At 43.3% G+C, this 22,064-nt stretch overlaps 1 protein-coding gene across 3 annotated transcripts in view; it reads right to left on the bottom strand.

The window, feature by feature from the left end:
- Window positions 1-22,064, bottom strand: part of LOC115138211 (protocadherin-7-like) — a 216,881-nt gene that overhangs the window by 116,434 nt on the left and 78,383 nt on the right. For all 3 annotated transcript variants that reach the window (XM_065025562.1, XM_029674817.2, XM_029674818.2), the window contains one exon: window positions 6,157-6,379. In XM_065025562.1, the coding sequence (XP_064881634.1) occupies window positions 6,157-6,379 (223 nt within the window). The remainder of the gene's footprint in view (window positions 1-6,156; window positions 6,380-22,064) is intronic.

Raw genomic sequence — 22,064 nt, 5'->3', positions numbered from 1 at the left:
ACACACTTTCCATCCTCATTTCCTCACAAGTCGGGGAAATAAGACAGGCGACTGCACCAGTGCTGCTGAGCTCTTGAAATATGAATGGCTTTAATTAAATGGGCTCTCTTTGCCATCTGGCCGTCGGATTGTAACTGAGTTTTTTCTACAATGCGCCACACACTCGCTAATAACCAGCCTAAGCAGCAGTCTGATGGGCACAACAGAGAGAGAAGAAGAAACAACACCAACAATATCATAATCGACTGTGATACTCTGAAGGAATGGGTAAGAGAGAGGAGGGAGGGAGGGAGAGAAGTAGATAGCGAGAAAGAAAGAAAGAAAGCGAGAAAGAAAGAAAGAACGCGAAACAGACAGACAGACAGACAGACAGACAGACAGACAGACAGACAGACAGACAGACAGACAGACAGACAGACAGACAGACAGACAGACAGACAGTGAGAAAGGCCAAAAGCAGGGTTTCATAAACTTGGTCCTCGGGACCCCAACATTTAGTTTTTTGCCCTAGCACTACACAGCTGATTCAAATAATCAACTTATCATCAAGCTTTGATCATTTTAATCAGCTGTGTAGTGTTAGGGCAAAAACCAAAACGTGCACTCCTTGGGGTCCCGAGTTCCGAGTTTGGGAAATGCTGCCCTAGAGAGTGTACCTGACTTATAAGTGCAATGTTATGATGTAGCACTTGTATCTCCCGTTGCATTGAGCAGGGTTCCAGGCACTTAATGATGGTGTTTATGAATCAGTGGTATCACCCAGAGTTCCCTCTCAACATCAAGCAGGAAAGAAAGTAAAGAGAATGAAAAGGAGAGAGAGGAGGAGTGAAGAGAGGATGTATGACTGATGCGGGCAAAACAAGAGACACCACGCTACGCATGATAATGCTAGCAGCACCCTGGTCAGTCTTTCCACCACTTCTCTATGTTCATCTCTCTCTTTTTCCCTCTCTCTGGAATCACACATGCTTTTCTTACCTCTAAATAACAAACAATATTTCGCTCATACCCAACCCCACCCCTCTCTCATACTCTCGCTCTGTCTCTCTCTCTCTAGGTTATAAAGGCTAACATTACACAAAGATTCACAGGAAATGGCTTATGTAGTCACAGGAGGATATCTATGACCTCTTGAACACAAACACAAGTCAATGTCTAATCAATGTCATAAAACATATCCTACAAACTGTGGATAGTGTGTTCTCCCTCTTATGTAACACTTTGCACATTACAGTTGAAAGGACAATGTGGAAACGTGTATTTTCGCGATGTGCTGGCTGGCTGACGATTTATATTGAGAAATGAAACATTCACAGGTCTCACGGTGCTTGGGATCAATAAGAGCAATATACATTTTCTGCCTTTCCTGACCTGCCAAAACCCTACCCCACCCACACTACTTCTGGGACGTACCCTAGCCATCCATAACTGTCTAATGGAGTGTTTGACTTCCGACACTCCACTTTTATGAATATCTAATGAGCAATGGGTAAACTGATGAATAACTAAACACACAGCCGTAGCATCAAGTTATTAGGATGCTTAGCTGTACAGTGTTGGAATGTGCTGAACATGGAACTCTGTAGTGTAGTTTCTAAGTGGGGAGATGGAAATGGGTTGAGAAGTAGAGAGAATGGTAGAGAGAGGGAGAGAGAGAAAGAATGAGGGAGAAAGAGACAGGGGACTGCAGTGGTGGTGGACTGCGCCTTGTGCCTCCACATCAATTGACAACAGAAGAGGCTGGTGGGAGGAGCTATAGGAGGACAGGCGGATTGTAATGGGTGGAATGGAATAGACAAACACACGATTGACTCCGTTACAATTATTCCATTCCAGCCATTACAATGAGCCTGTCCACCTACAGCTCCTCCAACCAGCCTCCTCTGATTGACAACGACCAATTGGAAGTGTCAGGATTTCCCACGTGGCTCCTGGAGCCTTGGAACAAGCTCTCCTGCTTCTCCAAACAGAACTACAACAGTCCGGCTCCCAAGGATACCACTCAACCTCGAAGTGGGCGGAATAGACATGGGAATAACAGACTATAGCAGAGAGAGGTGTGACGATGACCTCGAAGACTCAACCGTGTGACATTTCAAAATGACTAAGTCATGCAGGCTCGGAGGGAGTTGGGGAGTAGGGCGTTTTATGGATAGCATAATTCAATGTGAAGGGTAAACTCACTTTCTCACTTTCCTATACTTTCTGATCTACACTCTCTCAGCACTTGACAGCAATATCCTTTCTTTGTGAATCTGGATACATTTCAACCCCCTTTCTCCACAAAGATAGAGTAACCAGAATGAGGTAGTCATGGTGCATTGTGTAGCCTTTCTCCTTCCCTCCTCCCTGACCTTAATCCCGACACTCTGGTCAGACGGCGGGGGTGTGAGGACACACACAGCAGGGCAACACAAAGACCCCGTGCATCTCCCAATGTCACGACACATCTCTCATGCAACCCTAACGACACAATTATTTCAACAGCCTAACGATGCCCAAGTGCCGAGGCTACACGGCACTGCGCCCATCTGTTAACTTTTGTTCCCCCTTTTTTGTCATGGACAGTGGGTTAGCATCAAGTTAATGTAGCACTGGGGTGTCCGTGTGTGCTTCAACTGCTGCATGAGGGTAGTAGTATAATGGCATAACCTCCCTTTGGAAGGGATATAGTGATTCAGCCCTCTTCAACTGGATCCTGGACTTCCTGACGGGCCATCCCCCAGGTGGTAAGGGTAGGTAACAACACATCCACCACACTAATCCTCAACACGGGGGCCCCTCAGGGGTGCGTGCTCAGACCCCTCCTGTACTCCCTCCTGTACTTCACTGCACGGCCAAGCACGACTCCAACACCATCATTAAGTTTGCCGATGACACAACAGTGGTAGGCCTGATCACCGACAATGATGAGACAGCCTATAGGGAGGAGGTCAGAGACCTGACCCTGTGGTGCAGGGACAACAACCTCACCCTCAACGTGATTAAGACAAAGGAGATGATTGTGGACTACAGGAAAAGGAGGACCGAGCACGCCCCCACATCATCGACGGGGCTGTAGTGGAGCAGGTTGAGAGCTTCAAGTTCCTTGGCATCCACATCACCAACAAACTAACATGGTCCAAGCACACCAAGACCACCAGGAAGAGGGCAAGACAAAACCTATTCCCCCTCGGGAGATTGAAAAGATTTGGCATGGGTCCTCAGATCCTCAAAAGGTTTTCCAGCTGCACCATCGAGAGCATCCTGTCGGGTTACATCACTGCCTGGTATGGCAACTGCTCGGCCTCCGACTGCAAGGCACTACAGAGGGTAATGAGCACGGCCCAGTACATCACTGGGGCCAAGATTCCTACCATCCAGGACCTCTATACCAGGCGGTGTCAGAGGAAGGCCCTAAAAATTGTCAAAGACTCCAGCCACCCTAGTCATAGACTGTTCTCTCTGCTACCGCACGGCAAGTGGTACCAGAGGCTTCTACACAGCTTCTACCCCCAATCCATAAGATTCCTGAACACCTAATCAAATGGCTACCCAGACTATTTGCATTATCCACCCCCCCTTCTACGCTGCTGCTACTCTCTGTTATTATCTATGCATAGTCACTTTAATAACTCTACCTACATGTATGTATTACCTCAATTACCTCAACACCGGTGCCCCCACAATTGTTATTTACTGCTGCTCTTTAATTATTTGTTATTCTTATCTCTTACTTTTTAATGTATTTTATTAAAAACGCATTGTTTCTTAAGGGCTTATAAGTAAGCATTTCACTGTAAGGTCTACACATGTTGTATTCGGCACATGTGACAAATACAATTTGATTTGATTTGATCAGTCTCTTCCCTTCATTCAACTTCTTCCAAACCAGAAATGTCAGTAGGAATGGGAGGTTAGAACTCAACTAATCAGATTGCAGGATTTTAAGTGGAAGCAGCAAAGATACTGCAACAAAGTGTAAGCTTTGTAAACAATTCATTCTAGCAATTGAGAAAAGGTTTATATTAGAGGTATAGATAAAGTTGGTGGTGTGGAGAGGTGAAAAGGGTAGTTGAGAAACAGGCACGAACACACTCAAGAAGACAACGGCAATAAGGACACACACACACACCGCATAAACATAGAACAACTCAACTGATCCTCCTTAAGATTGTGTGAACCAGCATGGCAAATGTTCTTATTCCATACAAAGTTATTCTTCAACCTTGCCGTATTTGACCTTTTTTTTTGCGCAATAGAAAGGCCGCAGCCTCCACTTTCATGTCAATATTTTTTACTGTGTTTTTTTTCTTTCTGTATTTTACCTCAGTGGTTTGATTGGTAGGCAGATTCCCGTTTTCTATCTAATCTGCTAGTCTCATATTGATTCCTTCATTGCAATTACTTTAAGCGCAGACCAAATTGAAACAAGCCTTTAATTTAGGCTAATTTGGCCCGTAATGGGCAGCCATTGTTCTCAATGGGAGGTCTTAAATACCCTGAGGGCAGACCCCATCCCGCACGGAGTAGGCCTGAGCAATCTGACATCCAAAGTGCTTTTAATCTGATTTAAGTAGCTTCAATGTTCTCAGCAAATCGCAAAGTTAAAAAGATCATTTAGACACTCTTGAGTTCAACATTTTATCTGCATGTCTGCCTTTCTGGATCTGTCTGTCTGTTGGTATCTCTGTCTGCCGGGTTCATTTCACAGCTAGAGAGATTCGCAACCTGTAGGTCAAATGACTGTTTCGTATTGGCGTTCTAGAAATGTTAGATAATGAATTATGAAAACCAAATCAATGTGTGATGCACACAATGAAGTCCAGATGGACTCCATCATTTGGACTGCATATATGCCCTTGCAGTCACAAATCACAAGGTTTGACTTGCCTGCAGATAAACTGTGGGGCACAATGCCTTGAAACATTGCACAAGAAAATCACAGCGGACTTATGCAATTTGAATACTCTCATCCTCAGCCACTCGTAAAACCGCCCGTGCTCAGGCTTACAGTCTTAAGACGGTCACAGCTTGATAGATCTAAACCAGACTATTAGTGGGTCCATTACCCTAACCCCTAAAACCTTGCTGGTTATACCAATACCACAGAATACATCAGCTAGCACCACTGATACAGCAACGGCTATATAAAAAATAACCGCTGTTTGTCTTGCAAAACCAGAGTTGTGGTTTTTGATGCCAGCACAGGTTACATAACACTGAGTACATGTGAACACTGTACGTCTCTTTGGAAAAAAGTGTCTACTCAATGTCTACTCAATGACCATAGCACCAGAGTCTGAGGTGGAACTTAGCCTAGCACGAGTTCGTACAATACAATCACTTCTTTCATTTCTCCATCTTAACCCCTTAGGGGAATCATCCATCCTGTTACAATCTTCAGTGTGTAAACCACTGATTATGGCCAAATAAACCACCGTCGGGCAGTGAACCAACATGTATCCTTGAATAGCTGTATTGCAGTTAGCTTGTTCTAGAATCAAACTCAATGCCTCAGATGGATACAATGGGAAGTGAGTGTTTGGCCTTCACAAAGTTAAGTTAATCGGAGCAAAAACCAAATAAAGATCATGTAGAAAATCAATCATGCCGGGTAGATATTTTAAATCCAAATGAAATTCAACAGGCAATTGAATAGGGATGCGGTCCAAATTACATACCGTAGCTCAAAGGAAGAGGAGCTTCCAAGGCCTTGATCTAATAGGGAAAATGAATAAGGCTAATACATCTACTAAAACTGCTCTGATCAAATTAACAGAGGTCTTTCAAAACGAGACGAGGAGAGCACATCAAAAGCTAAAGCAAAACGCATTCAATAACTTGCCTGTGAGATGGTTCAGACTATATTCACCTGATGAATGCATGCATGGTCTCAAATTAAATTCTGATTAAATTCAGCCTGCACGATCTGCAGTATTCATATCCAGAGGACACATCCAACGCCCCCTAACAATCCACACCTCACCTTCCTGCTTCAAAATCAACCACACACCCATAAAGCACACAGCCACCTGCTTGCTCTACACACAAGCTACACCTACAAAATAAAACATCTGCATGTCTCTACCTTGGTGTTCACCTATATACTCTATGTGGAATATGCGTGTCAATGTGTCTTGCACTTTATATCTGCTCTTTAGTGTTTGCCCCTACCATTTTCCATATGCTCTGCCTCACCGACACTGCCATCCGGCGTGGTCCTCTCGTAGCTGTCCTCGGGCAGGGGCAGCGCACCCAGCCTTGGGCCCCCCGAAGAGCCCTTGCTGCTGGGCGTCTCCGACTCCTCCAGCCCGCTGTCGTAGCAGCTCTGCAGCGATCCCTGCTGGTGGGGGTCTTGGGGCTGGCTCACCACCGAGAAGGTCACTCGGCGGAACGGCTACAAGAGAGAACGAGACGGCGTGGGGGTCACTAGCTGGACTAAAAGAGGGAGGAACGTCCGGTGGAAGGGGGATTTGTGGGACAGGGGACAGGGGTTAAGTTTAAAGAGTTTAGGGGTTACAGTTTGAGTATAAATAAGGCAATCCAAGGGGATATGTGCCTTCAGAAAATAGGTACAGTGCCTTCAGAAAATATTCATACCCCTTGACTTAATCCATATTTTCGTTACAGCCTGAATTAAATTGGATAAAATGTACTACCCCATAATGTAATAATGTATTTTTTGCCCTTTTTGCAAATTTAAAGTGAAATACAGAAACACCTATATAATTTATATAAGAATTCACACCCCTGAGTGACCTTTGGCAGGGATTACAGCTGTGAGTCTTTCTGCGTAAGTCGCTAAAAGCTTTGCACACCTGGATGGTACAATATTTTCTAAGTTGGTTGTTGCTCATTGCTTGACAGCCATTTTCAAGTACTGCCATAGATTCTTAATCTGATTTAACTGTAACTAGGCCACTCAGGAACATTAAATGCCGTCTTGATAAGTAACTCCAGTGCATATTTGGCCTTGTGTCTTAGGTTATTGTCCTGCTGAAAGGTTCATTTTTCTCCCCGTGTCTGGTGGAAAGCAGACTGAACCAGGTTATCCTCTATTCTCTATTCCGTTTCTTTTTAATCCTGAAAACTCCCCGGTCCTTAACAATTTCAAGCATACCCATAACATGATGCAGTCACCACTATGCTTTAAAATATGGAGAGTGAAAAAAGAGAAGGAAGGGAAGTGCTGACAGAAGGTGCGCTTTGGTAGAAGGGGTAAATTGGTCATCAAAAAGAAAGGAGCACCATGCTTAATATACGTAATTAAAATGTCTTTATTTGTATGCCAAGTTCAATGGAAACAATAAGAATGTTAAGAATGGGATAAGAATGTTGCCAGCCAGTATGGCAATGGAACATTTAGAACAAAAGACTGGGTCGCGTCCATAGATACAGAACAAAAAGTCTCTGGCAACCGAACCGATATTGAATGAAGGACCAGCTGGCTTGGGTAGCAACCCTAGATTTGTATTGGGACTATATCTTGTGGAAGGATGAAATGGTATGAATAAATTCATCAAAATAACATTGTTATTGAAAATGTGTCAGTCATTATTTGAATATGTTGGTAACCCGTTATAAAAGTGATAATGCCCTCGAAGCCGATGTTTGGAGGATATATTGGCATGGTTTGCCGGTCCTCAACTTCTTCTCGGTCATAACAGCACCCGTGCTAATATATCCTCCAAACACAGGCTTCTCTGGCGTTATCACTTAAGTAACTACATCCTCAGTTTTCTGCTATCACAGCCATTAAACTCTGTTACTGTTTTAAAGTCACCATTGGTCCCTGAGCAGTTTCCTTCCTCTCCGGCAACTGAGTAAGGAAGGATGCCTGTGTCTTTGTAGTGAATTGTTGTATTGATCCAACAGCCAAAGTTGCTCCATGCCTAAAGGGATATTCTATGTCTGTTTTTTTTTTTACCCATCTACTAATAGGTGCTTCTTTGTGAGGCATTGGAAAATCTCCCTGGCCTTTTTGGTAGAATCTGTGTTTGAAATTCACTGCTCGATTGAGGAACCGTACATATCATTGTACGTGTGGGGTACAGGGATGTCATGTTTAATACTATTAGTCCACACAACGTATGTGACTTGTTAATAAGCAAACGTTTACTCCTATAAGAATATTTCGAAGATACATACACAACGCAGAGACAGTGGACTAAAAGTCAATAGAGTACTAACGATCAATGGAAACAGTGTTTTTTTCTGTAATAGGGGATTAATGCAGAGACATGGGAGGAATTTGTCTATATATTGAGCATGAAATAGGATACTTGTTATTTGGCAATTGGCCCAGTTTTATTGCAAGGAATTCTAATTGGTCAACCACAGGATTGGGCGGGGTTATAAAACTACACGCTGTCGCTTTGTTATGTGGAGAGAGAACTGAGGGAGAATCACTGAGGACAGGGAAGGAACGACCATCGACCATCTACCTCTCAGCATAACATCTATGATTTATCGTCTTCGAATAAACCTATTTTCCTCCCCCTGATTTGCTTTGGGGTCTGTGTTATTAAAGAATAACATCAACTGCTAACACTCCTGAACTTATTTAGGCTTGCCATAACAAAGGGGTTGAATACTTATTGACTCAAGGCATTTCAGCTCTACATTTTTTATTCATTTGTAAAAAAAAATCCACTTTGACATTATGGGGTATAGTATGTGGGCCAGTGACGCAAAATCTCAATTTAATCAACTTTAAAATCAGGCTGTACACAACAAAATGTGGAAAAAGTCAAGAGGTGTGAATACCTTCTGAAGGCACTGTGTACTATACAACAGGGGAGAGAGGGTAGGGGGGTATCTTAAGGGGCATTACTTAGGGACTTGATAGACGTTGGTGCACTGCAAGTCCAAGCAGCGGTGTCAATTTCTCTGACTAGAGCAGTTTGGTACAAAGCAAACTGCTGCAAACTCCAGTAATTTGCTTGCAAAAGGGTCTGGTAGCCAAATGCTATGACACTCTCGAAGTCATAAGCCTAAAGCCTGTCCACACACAAACAACATGTCGGTGTGGCTAACACAGAGCAATGCATAGTATGCCTATTCAATAACATCCTTTTATAAAGAAAGACATCGCCCAAAAACCCTTATAAAAGACCTGTGTATGGAGTATATAGGGACGCTTTCACTCAGAGCATCTGAAAACCCACAGGGAGTGAGTATGGCAGCTAGCTAGCTGATTCTGTGATAAATACAGCTAAGGAGGAGTGAAGGACGCTGTAGCCTCTTTCACTTTGTTTACTTCCCATACTGAAAGAGGACAGGGTGAGTAAACAGCCTCCCTGTGGGAGGTGTGAGCTAACACTAGAGCAAAGGCATGTAAGGAAGGACACACACACAAATGTGTATTTGACACATAGAACACGGCTGAGTAAGACAGTGGTAGTTGCAGCAGACACATTATCGAGTGCTGTCTGTGAACTAAGCAGTGAGTGAACAGGTCATTAACGCTGAGGCCTTTCTCTCCACACGGCAGGATCAACAAAGAAAAGCTCTTGAGGAACAACTGATGAGGCAGCAGGACAGGGTGTACTAGAAATCACTGTCCAGCACAGTAGGTGTACCTCGCTTTCTCGGTTGTGTGCGCGTGTGTATGTGTGTGTGCGCGAGTGTGTATGTGTGTGTCATGAGAGAGAGAGAACAACAGAGGGAGGCAACAAATTATCAGCTAGTTTGGTCATTATCAAAACGAATGGCATAACAAATGGCTAATGTGATTCATTAAGAGGATACACAGTCACATCTCCACTCTAGCTGGGCATCTCCCCTATCACCTCTTGGTCCTCTTCCCCTCCTCTCCTCCCTCCTCTCCCCCTGTCCTCCATCGTTTCTTACGGCAATCATAAGAATATTAGACCAGGGCAGGCCTGAATTTATCCATCCCTGCTCTTTCCATTTTCCCTTGACAGACTGACATCCGTTTTCACAGATCATTATTATCAATTGCAACATTGAGGTACACCATGGTTCCTAACCCTGGAATTTGTCACCGTTGCGGACAAATATCATTCCGGCAACTCCATCAAAATGCAAGAACTCCTCGTTATGTACAAGTGGTGGTCACCACATGAATGACATCCCCTTTGTTATTATGTAATCGAGAGACAATTATTGTTTCAAGCGCCTCTGAATCTCAGCCAAGGAAAGACTTGAGATTTTTTTTTATATATACTGAAAAAGTCCCGTAAGCCATTACGGGATATTCTCCTCCCTCTCTCTGCATGTTAAAATGTTCCTTTTTTTTATTTACCCAGTTTTTTCTCTCCCTGGCTAATGCAGCAGCAATCTTGGCAGTAAATCATGTTTTCATGTAATTACAATCAACACTCAACAAATGAATTGAAATTAATATTCATAGGAATTTCACTTGAATAGTCAAACATTTGTTACATAATTAAAGGCCCAGAATGGGGTCCTATTTTTTCACAGCAATAATGCTCTAAATTATGTTTAGATATCAAAACCTAGTCCAGCTCTACTCGCTTTGTTCCCAAAGGAGCAATGTTGGGTCGTGCATGACAGTAATCTAAAGTCCCAATGCTTGAATGTGGTGGTGGTTTAAACAGCAAACGAATGAAGGGAACTTTATAGATGGATTAGATGAATGGAGTGCTATACTCTATGGAAATGTATTTTTCTGAGGAATTAAATTAAGTGATTGTGGCTAAATAAGAGGTGATTGTGAGATGGGAGGAGAGAAACATTTGGGCAAAGAAAGCAGAGGAAAATTGAGTCCTGGTGACACCATTGTTTCATTTGAACTTTCCCGATAATAAAATGTAAAAACATTTTGGGAACAAAATAGAGTGCACACACACACAAGCACACACACACACGCACGCACGCACGCACACACACACACACACACACACACACACACAAACAAACAAACAAACAAACAAACAAACAAACAAACAAACAAGCAAACACACACACATAAACACACACACACACTGCAACAGCCAGAGGGTTTGATGAGATTTTAAAAGAACCCAACATTTCCATTCATTCTATCTCCTCTAAACGAATAAATAGAATTTCCAAACCACTTTTCTTCCTACTGTGCGGCAGCAGCGCCTGAGATGAAGAAAAAGAAAAACGACTTGTCCCGGCACGCCATGTGAAATCATGTTTGGTTTCTGAGTGCCAGAACCAATCTTCCTCGCTTCCTCGCTCCCTCCCAGGGTCCAGGGCGTAAAAGGGATCTGTCTAGCAGTGTCATAAGTGCAGAGAGCCAGGGGAAAATAAAGCAGAATTCCCCTGGGGCTCTCCACCCTCCTTCCCTCCATCCCTTCTTTCTTCCCTCCGTTCTGACTTCAGGGTGCTGTTTGTGTGATGGCGAGAGATATATCACACCGCCGCGGCGTTAGAGAAACAGACAGTGGGTGAGATGGAGGAAACGGCTTCCCTCCTCGGGTCATGTGGCATGAGGTCAAGACCTCTCGCTGCCGGTTGGCCAATTTGAATGAACGCTGGCAGTCATTAACCCTGACCTAAAGCGGTGGAGTGACACCCCATTCCTTTTCACTCTACCCTGACCCCTCTTTCACCACGCCAGTTCCCCCACGTTCACGTCCCCCCTAGCTTAGTGATGACTGGGCCACACATCGTATTCCCACACACACACACACACACACACACACACACACACACACACACACACACACACACACACACACACACACACACACACACACACACACACACACACACACACACACACACACTCATGCTCACACACACACTGATATGGATGGATGAATGGACACATGCATACTGCACCCCGTGCTGTGTAAGGCTTGCTTGAGGGGGGTTGAGCTACGAATGCATGGCTTTCATTTCTAGTTAGCGTTAGCTTTTTTTTATCTCTTCCAGACGCAGGCCCTGGCTATCACTATGGGGTCTCTGACTGACTCTCTGCCTGTACGAGTGATTGAAAGCCGGTCATGACAGCCACGGGTGATTGAATGCCTCAGTCATTCAAGCCGAATGAACACACTAAACAAAACGATTGAGCCACAGGGAGATACTGTGGTCAGACTTGTTCCTAAGACTAAAGTCAAAACACATATCAGCCAACTGGTTACATGCTTTACTGGAGCCAATAAGAAAGATGTTTTGTTGTGCAGTTCCCGTCAATAACGTGTGACCTTCAGAGACTTGAAGTCCCTAACTGAAAGAGCTGAATGGTTGTCGGGAATGGTTGATTTGTTCCTGATTTGATCGATGTTTTTATCTCAGTCGAACTCGGAATGAATGAATAGCAGATTGTCTAGACGTGAATATGTTTCTGTCCTGTATTCTTAGCGGTACCACCAACACCAATCAATAGGAACTAATTGTTATTAAGGAATGTTACTTAAGGGGTATGTGTGTGTGTGTGTGTGTGTCTGTCTGTTTATCTGTGTTTTACCTTGAACATCTGTTGTTATACTGCTATGATAAACCTCCAAATCTTTCTAACTCCCACACGCCATGCTTGTTCAAGTCAATAAGCCACGTGATCACACGTATGAAATACACAATGTTTCCTTCTCCCTCCACCCATGTTAACACTACATTACAATTATATGTCTTATATACACACAGTCATCCCTTAATAAGACTTTGTCAGGAACCAACATTACTCATATCTGCTGTCCTGAGCCTGACTCATCTCACCAGATACACACAGACACATTACAGAGGGGGTGGTTGAAGGAAGAGAGAGAAGGATATGGAGCAAGAAGTATTGAGAAAAAGTGATGCAGGGATATGTTTGGAGAGAAAAAAGAGAGACATGGAGGGTGAGTGAGAGAAAAAGAGGGATAGAGAGAAGAGGAGTGAGTGACACATTAGTGTGGTCATGATTACCAGAAGTGACAGTCGGTAATTAAGTCGCCATGTTTAATTTGTCATGGGTAACCTGCAAGTGACCCCCCCCATACCCAGCCACCTGAGACTTACACAGGAAGTGCGGCAACATGTACTGTAGTAGCAATGTTGGTGAATGAGCTTGTTTGAGTTAAAAAATATTATCTAGACAAAGTAAAGTAATACAAAGTCACAATCATCACATTTTCTACTTTTGTTACATGAATCCGATGCACTACGTGTGCCTGCCTGAGTGTAGATAACTTGTGACTTGATGAGCAGGGGTCAGGTTCTGTTTGGGTGCTATTCTGTGACATAACTTAATTACTAGCCTCCTGGCTAACCCGGGAAACAATCTGAGTTTAACTCATCTCAAGCCTCAGCGAGCCTGGAGGGATGGATACAGATACCTCAACACGGTCTACTCTTCACCTGCTTTGAAGGAGCCCTGAGGAGAGTAGGGTAGAAGGGTAGAGGCCAGCTTTGGGTGGTTGGGATGGAAGCAAGGGAGTAAAGGAACTCTGAGGTTAGGGCAGGTTGGGGTGTGGTTAGGAGGGTGTGAGGTGCTGTCTCGTTATCCTAGCCGCCGAGGGAATCTCAAGTATCTTGTTGCCAGTGAATGATAGTGTTGACCCCGTCACACTTTGTTTCTCCTATTTACCTCCACTCTTCTACATCCCCTCCTTTTTTCTTCTCTTCTTCCAACCCTCCTCTTCCACACACATTCCGTCCACCCCAGGTCTGCTTCGTTCCAAGCAAACACCAAAAGAAAAAGCCACGAAAACATTTTCAAACGCGCAAAAAAAAAGAGAAAGAGAAAACGCAAGACAAGATAAAAGAGGCACCTATATATATATATATATGTTTGTTTTTTTAAACAGATCGGTGTCTTGTTCCAGACTTTGGCATCCGAGTCAAAAGAAATACATAAAAGTGTTTTCTGTTTTAACTTCAGTGGATCGAAAAAGTGTTCAGAGACAGACAGGCTTTCAGAAGCATTGATGAATAAGTATTTTCAGTCATAGACTCTCTCACCTGTCCAGTGTCCAGTATCTCTGTGATCACGCATTGTGGCCTTTCACACCCAGACTTGGCAGGTGGCTCCGATTTGCTCTGTGAAAGGCCACAGGTTGTACCAACGTTTATAGAACAAAAAACTTTAGAATGAACTTTGCGATACTCGCAGAGGTTATGACTTTCAAAGGAGAGTCTGTCTCTAAATCAAAAGACAACTGAATGATGCTAGTTATTTTTTCTCTTCGACTAACCCATTACCTTTTTATCATATGGTTGTTTCATGATCTAATAGCATGTGATCGATCGCATGCCCTTGAACTATGTTATTATTTCTACTAGTGTGGCTCCCTTGGGGGTCTTTATGGACCATTTATCACCTTGTTTAGCTGGGTAAATGTATAATTAAATATAACATCCCCGGGTTAGCAATGGAGGCTTAGAGAATTCAAACAGACAGTGGCCCCAACATGAAGGTCTGTGTAATCTGGTAGGAGAGGGGGGAGGGGGGGCAGGGGGTCTTTGTCACAAAGTTGTCGCCAACCAACAGTGTTCCACCGTGGGTGTTTGCTTTGCTGGAAAAATCCTCAGTCAATCAGCCTTGTGCCTTGGGAGACACATTAGGGAGGGTGAGAAGGAGGAAGCGAGAGGGAGGCACAGGCAGCCAAAGTTAAAGCAAAAGACGGAGAGAGAAAGAGAGCTATTCCCATCTCCAAACTCTGTTTATTCCTTTTTTGTATTCCCTCTGTTCTCTTGTTGTTTGGTTGCAGTGTGTTTAAGGCCTCCTGTCTTTGGAGGAGAGCCACAGCTAGCCACTAGATAGACAGACAGACAGACACGTACCAGGAGGTCACAGAATTAAAGAGAGAAAAAAAGGAAAGATCACACATGGTTACTTTCCCAAAGTCTGTGGCTAAACTTATAATTGCTCTTCAATTGGGGGATTAGGCCACTGCTGTAACAGAGATACTATTCTGAGGGGACGCCTTTCCGCCTTCAAAAGATGATCCAACCTCTGACCTGAGCTGAATGGGAAAGTAGAACTGTCTTCAGAGGGAGAAGGGGCGTTTCACTTTTGAGTGGCAATGGATTAAGATAGCTAGTATCGCTAACAAATACATACAGTATTTATGGAGATTCTTCTATATTGCTCTGTGCGTATTAGTCATACATTGAAAATGAAACATTGAGTGAGATGATTGATAGGGATGGGTGATATAGGGAGGTACAAGGACACATTAGGATTTAGAGGGTTAAGTATGTTTTTCAAAATGGTCACACCAATAGACCTCCCCCAATAGGGGACCAGGGTATTTTCTTTCAAACTCACAATCTATCCATGCCTTGTCAATCAATGATTATCTATTACAGTTATCTAATATGAATGGATATGGTGCTCTTGTCTCTGTATTGTATTCAATCTGAAAAGGTGCCTAAGCTAAGACAAGTACTGGCACGGACAAGTCTGGCTACCAATCCCAACGCTCATATTACAAAATGTGACATTAGTTATTGTTTGTATACTGTTGAGTGACCTGTTACTTGAACTGTATGTGTGCAATCTCATGTATGTCCACATGTGTTTTTTTATGCCTGTCTATCCACATTTGTGTACTACGGTGCATGCATGCGTGCCTCTGTCATGTCACATGTTCGACACGTCCGTCTCAGTGTCCTGCTTAGGTGTTGTGTGTGCATGTGTGTGTGTTTGGTTTTACTGTCCTTGTGGGGACAAGAAGATCTCAGAAAGATAGTAAAACAAGGAACATTCCAACAAGTGGGGACATTTTCCAGGTCCCCACAAGGGAAAGTATATTTTAAGCTTAGGGGTTAGGTTAAGGGTTACCATTATGGTTAGGGTTAGTGGTTAGGTTTATGAGTTACGGTTAGGTTTAGGGTTCGGGTTAGGAGGTTGGGATTAAGGTTAGGGTTATGGGTTAGGGTTAGGTTCAAGGTTAGGTGTTGGGGAAAATATGACTTTGAATGGGATTGAATTGTTTGGTCCCCATAACGGTAGTAAAACATGTGTGTGTGTGTGTGTGTGTGTGTGTGTGTGTGTGTGTGTGTGTGTGTGTGTGTGTGTGTGTGTGTGTGTGTGTACAGTAGGAACACCATCACGGTTGCAAACACTGCAGCTGACAATTGACACACTACTATTAGTGTGTGACAGGCCTCATCCTCATGATAACATTAGCGCGTTGTGATACGGGACTGGGCGTCAGCAGAAAGCATGGCGAAGGCAACATTAAGAGTCAAGATGACCATTTATAGCAGTAAATATGGCTGCTCAATTGTAAACGCCAAACAACCAAACACATGGACAATGGGATTCTGAGTCACAAGACAGGTAGACAAAATATTGCCCCCTTCTGACTTTGCTGTCTATGTTAAACTTCTCTGAGACCAGTACACAGAGTCCTCTGTGTTCCCGTTTCACTGATCCCAGAACAGCTGTGTGTATTCTAATCTCGTTAAGAGAAGGCAGAGAGAGAGAGGGATTGAGAGAGAGAGAGAGAGAGAGAGAGAGAGAGAGAGAGAGAGAGAGAGAGAAAAGAAAGAGAGCGAGAGAGAGATTTAGAGTTAGAAAAACGTGGATTTCTTGGCAAAGATATACACAAGATACTACCGTCCACAACGTAACCTTCACTCCAAATCAAAACTCCAAACCTACAGCCTGATTTTGGACAAAATTACCTGGAAGGATTCCTACTACCAAAGATTCTTATTTCCAAGCAATACAGCAAATGCTCTGGTAAACAAACAACAGAAACCTGAAAACACCATCTAACCTTGAACTGAGTGAGTAATGTTTAGTCTGAAGCTACTATTAAAGCCAAGAAGAAAAATACATTACAATTATATATTTTAATTTATAAGGACTGAATGCTAAGTTAAGGCTAACAAACTTAACATATCTGAGGGCAAATTCAGTTAGCACTGAGGTATGAAGTGAGTGGTGTCAAAGCCCTTGAGCAACAACAATGGTAGGAGAGTTTCACAGTCTACCCCACCCAAACGAGGAGGCCTTGAAGCCCCCTCCCGCTGTTCAGAGGTCTTTACAATACAGTACCCTATGGATGTAAAAAATGAGAAGTCACGAAAAGAGTAAAAGAATAAGCTACTTGTGGAAAATCAAGAGACACTTTTTGCTCACTATTATACAAATGGGAACATAAGCAACTTCATCTTCCACACAGACAATCCGCTGGCATGGAGCAGTGCTATATTAACACACAAGGGTGTTAAGGGTGGAAACTCAGGATACTAGACAAAGAGGACTCTGAGTCAGCCAATGTCAACCTGTACAATTCTGGAACAGTACAGGGCAACCCCAGTACAGGGCAACCCCAAACAGTTTCAGCTGGACTTTCACATAATCAAAGAGCTAGCTCAGCAGGATAAGCTCTCTCTTGAGAAAGATACCCCCACCCTGAGAGCGTGTCAGCCTATACCTTCATTATACAACCCCACAGACAAGCAACCCCAAGCGGAAAGTCTACCGCCCAGCACCGAGCACTACACATTCATTGTATTGAAGGATACATTCACCCAGATAGAGGTAAGGCAGGTGGAGCTTGAACAGCAGGTGAACACACTTCAGAGGTTATCTCCACCCTGTGGTTATCTCCACTCTGCTATCACGAAAATACTTCCACCCTGCTTCCATACAGCAGGTAAATGCAAGTATTTCCTGTGACTGTGCCTCCAAACCAAATGTCTACCTGGCCCGTCACTCCACCCTGGAGTTCAACAGTCTTTACAACAAGGTCCACCTATGCAAGGCAGCAGTGCCCACTTTCGCCCGGAACCTAAAGGACATTGCCAACAACCGCAGCCCCAACACCTCACACAGATCAACAGACACCCCACCCAGACCAGCGAGACCACCCCCCTCCCCACACATAGAGGACCCACGCCAAGAGGACCTACATCCAGACCACAGCACCACCAGCCACATCCACACCCCCACCCCAACCAATCAACACCCCCCAAAGCCAACCATGCCCACACTCCATTTAGGTACCCTCAGATCAGGCCTATGCCCATCCTGCCAACCCCATTCCCCCACTCCCGCAAAGAGGGCCTCAACATGAAAGTCACACATACGCCCAGGACGTGAGCAGGCAAATAGGCCCAACCCCCACTCTTACACTTGCCCAAGCCAATAGCATGTACCAAATGCTCATCAGGCTCTGCTCACACTTACTGGTCTGAAGCCAAACCACACAACTAACAACATTGGACACTTTTTGGAACAAAAAGCCTTCACTATCTCATCCTGGAATATCCAAGGCTTGAGGTCATCTGCCTTTGGCCTAAAGAGCAGGAACCTGGACTTCATCAAAGAAATAGGAAATACAGACATTGTCAAGAAACAGACAAGAAACAGTGATGGACCCACTGGTTGCTCTCTAGGTTATAGAGAGCTGGTAGTACCATCCACCAAACTACCAGGTGTGAAACAGGGAAGGGACTCAGGGGTATGCTAATTTGGTATAGAGTAGACCTAACTTACTAAATTCAATTATTCAAAACAGGAACATTTTACATTTGGCCAGAAATTCGAAAGGAAATAATCTCAACAGAGAAAAATGTCCTCCTGTGTGCTACCTATATCCCCCAACTACACTCCCCATGTTATAATGAAGACAGTTTCTCCATCCTGGAGGGGGAAATCAATAATTTCCAGGCCCAGGGAAATGTGCTATTCTGTGGCGACCTAAATGCCAGAACTGGACAAGAACCTGACACCCTCAGTACACAAGGGGACAAACACCTACTTGAAGGTGACAGCATTCCCTCCCCCATATGCACCGTTAGGCACAATGACGACAACATAACCAAACATGCTCTGTCGCAAGCTGGGTATGTACATTGTCAGTGGTAGGCTTTGAGGGGACTCCTACTGTACATACACCTATAGCTAATCTCTTGGCATTAGTACTGTAGACTACTTTATCACTGACCTCAACCCAGAGTCTCTCAGAGCGTTCACAGTCAGCCCACTGACACCACTTTTAGATCACAGCAAATTCACGGTCTACTTGGACAGAGCAATACCCAATCATGAGGCATCAAATCCAAAGGAACTGAATAATATAAAAAATGCAATAGATGGAAGTAATGTGGAAACCACCAGAAAACAATTAGGCAACAATAAATTCAATCCCTTTAAAAAAAATGATTGGACAAAACGTTTCACTATAATAGTGAAGGTGTAAACTTGCCAGTAGAATATTTAAACAGTATATTTGACCTCTCAGCTTCCCTATCAAATCAAACAAAATGTCAAACAGAAAACAAAATAAAATTCATTAACAACAATGACAAATGGTTTGATGAAAAATGCAACAACCTACGAAAGAAATTGAGAAACCTATCCAACCAAAAACATATGAGCCAGAAAACCTGAGCCTATATCTTCACTATGGTGATTCACTAAAACAATACAGAAATACTCTACGGAAAAAGAATGAACAGCACATCAAAAATCAGCTCATTATAATTTAAGAATCCACAGACTCTAACCAGTTCAGGGAAAATTGGAAAACACTAAACAAACAACAACACGAAGAGTTATCTATCCAAATGGAGATCTATGGGTAAACCACTTCTCCAATTTTCTTGGCCCTATAACAAAGAACAAATATCAAAAACATATACAGTGGGGCAAAAAAGTATTTAGTCAGCCACCAATTGTGCATGTTCTCCCACTTAAAAAGATGAGAGAGGCCTGTAATTTTCATCATAGGTACACTTCACCTATGACAGACAAAATGAGAAGAAAAAAAATCCAGAAAATCACATTGTAGGATTTTTTATGAATTTACTTGCAAATTATGGTGGAATATAAGTATTTGGTCAACAACAAAAGTGTATCTATTATTTATGCCCTTGCTGGTTGAAGGAGGTTTTCACTCAAAATCTCACGATACATGGCCCCATTCATTCTTTCCTTTACACGGATCAGTCGTCCTGGTCCCTTTGCAGAAAAACAGCCCCAAAGCATGATGTTTCCACCCCCATGCTTCACAGTAGGTATGGTGTTCTTTGGATGCAACTCAGCATTCTTTGTCCTCGAAACACGATGAGTTGAGTTTTTACCAAAAAAGTTATATTTTGGTTTCATCTGACCATATGACATTCTACCAATCTTCTTCTGGATCATCCAAATGCTCTCTAGCAAACTTCAGACGGGCCTGGACATGTACTGGCTTAAGCAGGGGGACACGTCTGGCACTGCAGGATTTGAGTCCCTGGCGGCGTAGTGTGTTACTGATGGTAGGCTTTGTTAATTTGGTCCCAGCTCTCTGCAGGTCATTCACTAGGTCCCCCCGTGTGGTTCTGGGATTTTTGCTGAGCAAATGAGCAAATGTCAAATTGGCTTTTTACAAAATTACTGTACGACAGACCACGTATTTACCCTGCACACCCTAATTGACAAACAAACAAACAAACCAAAACAAAGGCAACATCTTCTCATGCTTTGTTGATTTAATAAAAAGCTTTCAACGCAATTTGGCTTAGGGCCTGCTATACAAATTGAAGGAAATTGGTGTTGGGGGGAAAACTTACGACATTATAAAATCCATGTACACAAACAACAAGTATGTGTTTAAAATTGGCAAAAAACACACACATTTCTTTCCACAGGGCAGGGGGGTGAGACAGGGACGCAGCTTTAGCCCTCTTCAACATATATATCAACGAATTGGTGAGGGCACTAAAATAGTCTGCAACACCCGGCCTCACCCTACTAGAATCTGAAGTCAAATGTCTACTGTTTGCTGATGATCTGGTGCTTCTGTCCTCAGCCAAGGAGGGCCTACAGCAGCACATAGATCTTCTGCACAGATTATGTCAGACCTGGGCCCTGACAGTAAATCTCAGTAAGACAAAAATAATAGTGTTTCAAAAAAGGTCCAGTTGCCAGGACCACAAATACAATTTCCATCTAGACACCATTGCCCTAGAGCACACACAAAACTATACATACCTCAGGCTAAACATCAGCGCCACAGTTAACTTCCACAAAGCTGTGAACGATCTGAGAGACAAGGCAAGAAGGGCCTTCTGTGCCATCAAAAGGAACATAACATTTGACATACCAATTAGGATCCGGCTGAAAATACTTAAATCAGTTATAGAACCCATTGCCCTTTATGGTTGTGAGGTCTGGGGTCCGCTCACCAAAACATTATTCACAAAATGGGACAAACACTAAATTGAGACTCCACAGGCAGAATTCTGCAAAAATATCCTCTGTGTATAACGTAAAACACCAAATAATGCATACCTGCTAACGATCAAAATCCAGAAAAAAGCTGTTAAATTCTACTACCACCTAAATAAAACGTAGCGATTCCCAAACAATAGCAAAGCCATCACCTACAGCTAAATGAACCTGGAGACGAGCCCCATAAGCAAGCTGATCCTGGGGCTCAGTTCACAAACACAAACAGACCCAACAGAGCCCCAGGACAGCAATACAACAAGACCCAATCAAATCATGAGAAAAAACTAAAAAAGCTATTTGGCCCTAAACAGAGTACACAGTGACAGAATACCTGACCACTGTGACTGACCCAAATTTAAGGAAAGTGTTGACTATGTACAGACTCAGTGTGCATAGCCTTGATATTGAGAAAGGTTAACAAAGGCAGACCTGGCTCTCAAGAGAAGACAGGCTATGTGCACACTGCCCACAAAATGAGGTGGAAACTGAGCTGCACTTCCTAACCTGCGAAATGTATGAGCATATTAGAGACACACATTTCCCTGAGATTACACAGAACCACAAAGAATATGAAAACAAATCCGATTTTGATAAACTCCCATATCTATTGGGTGAAATGTCTTTATTCTTTTGGAACTTTTGTGAATGTAATGTTTACTGTTCATTTTTTCTTGTTTATTTAACTTGCTTTAGCAATGTAAACATGCTAATAAAGCCCCTTAAATTGACATTGTATTGAAATTGATAGAGAGAGAGAGAGAGAGAAAGAGAAAAGGCTAGTGTAAAGTGCTTTACCCACTAGCTTTAACAAGACTATTAAATGACTCTTTATTTACCATCCAGTGTCACTGTTGACAGATAACCTGTATTTAAGGGAACCAAAAAGTCTATGTGTGGGGAAAGAGAGAGAGAGAGCGAGAGAGAGAGTGTGTGAGAGAGAGAGAGTGTGTGTGAGAGAGAG

This window comes from Oncorhynchus nerka, linkage group LG12 (genome assembly GCF_034236695.1).
Source record: "Oncorhynchus nerka isolate Pitt River linkage group LG12, Oner_Uvic_2.0, whole genome shotgun sequence".
NCBI classification, from domain to species: domain Eukaryota; kingdom Metazoa; phylum Chordata; class Actinopteri; order Salmoniformes; family Salmonidae; genus Oncorhynchus; species Oncorhynchus nerka.
The sequence above is the reverse complement of the archived record's forward strand: the minus strand, read 5'-3'. Positions and strand labels throughout refer to the sequence as shown.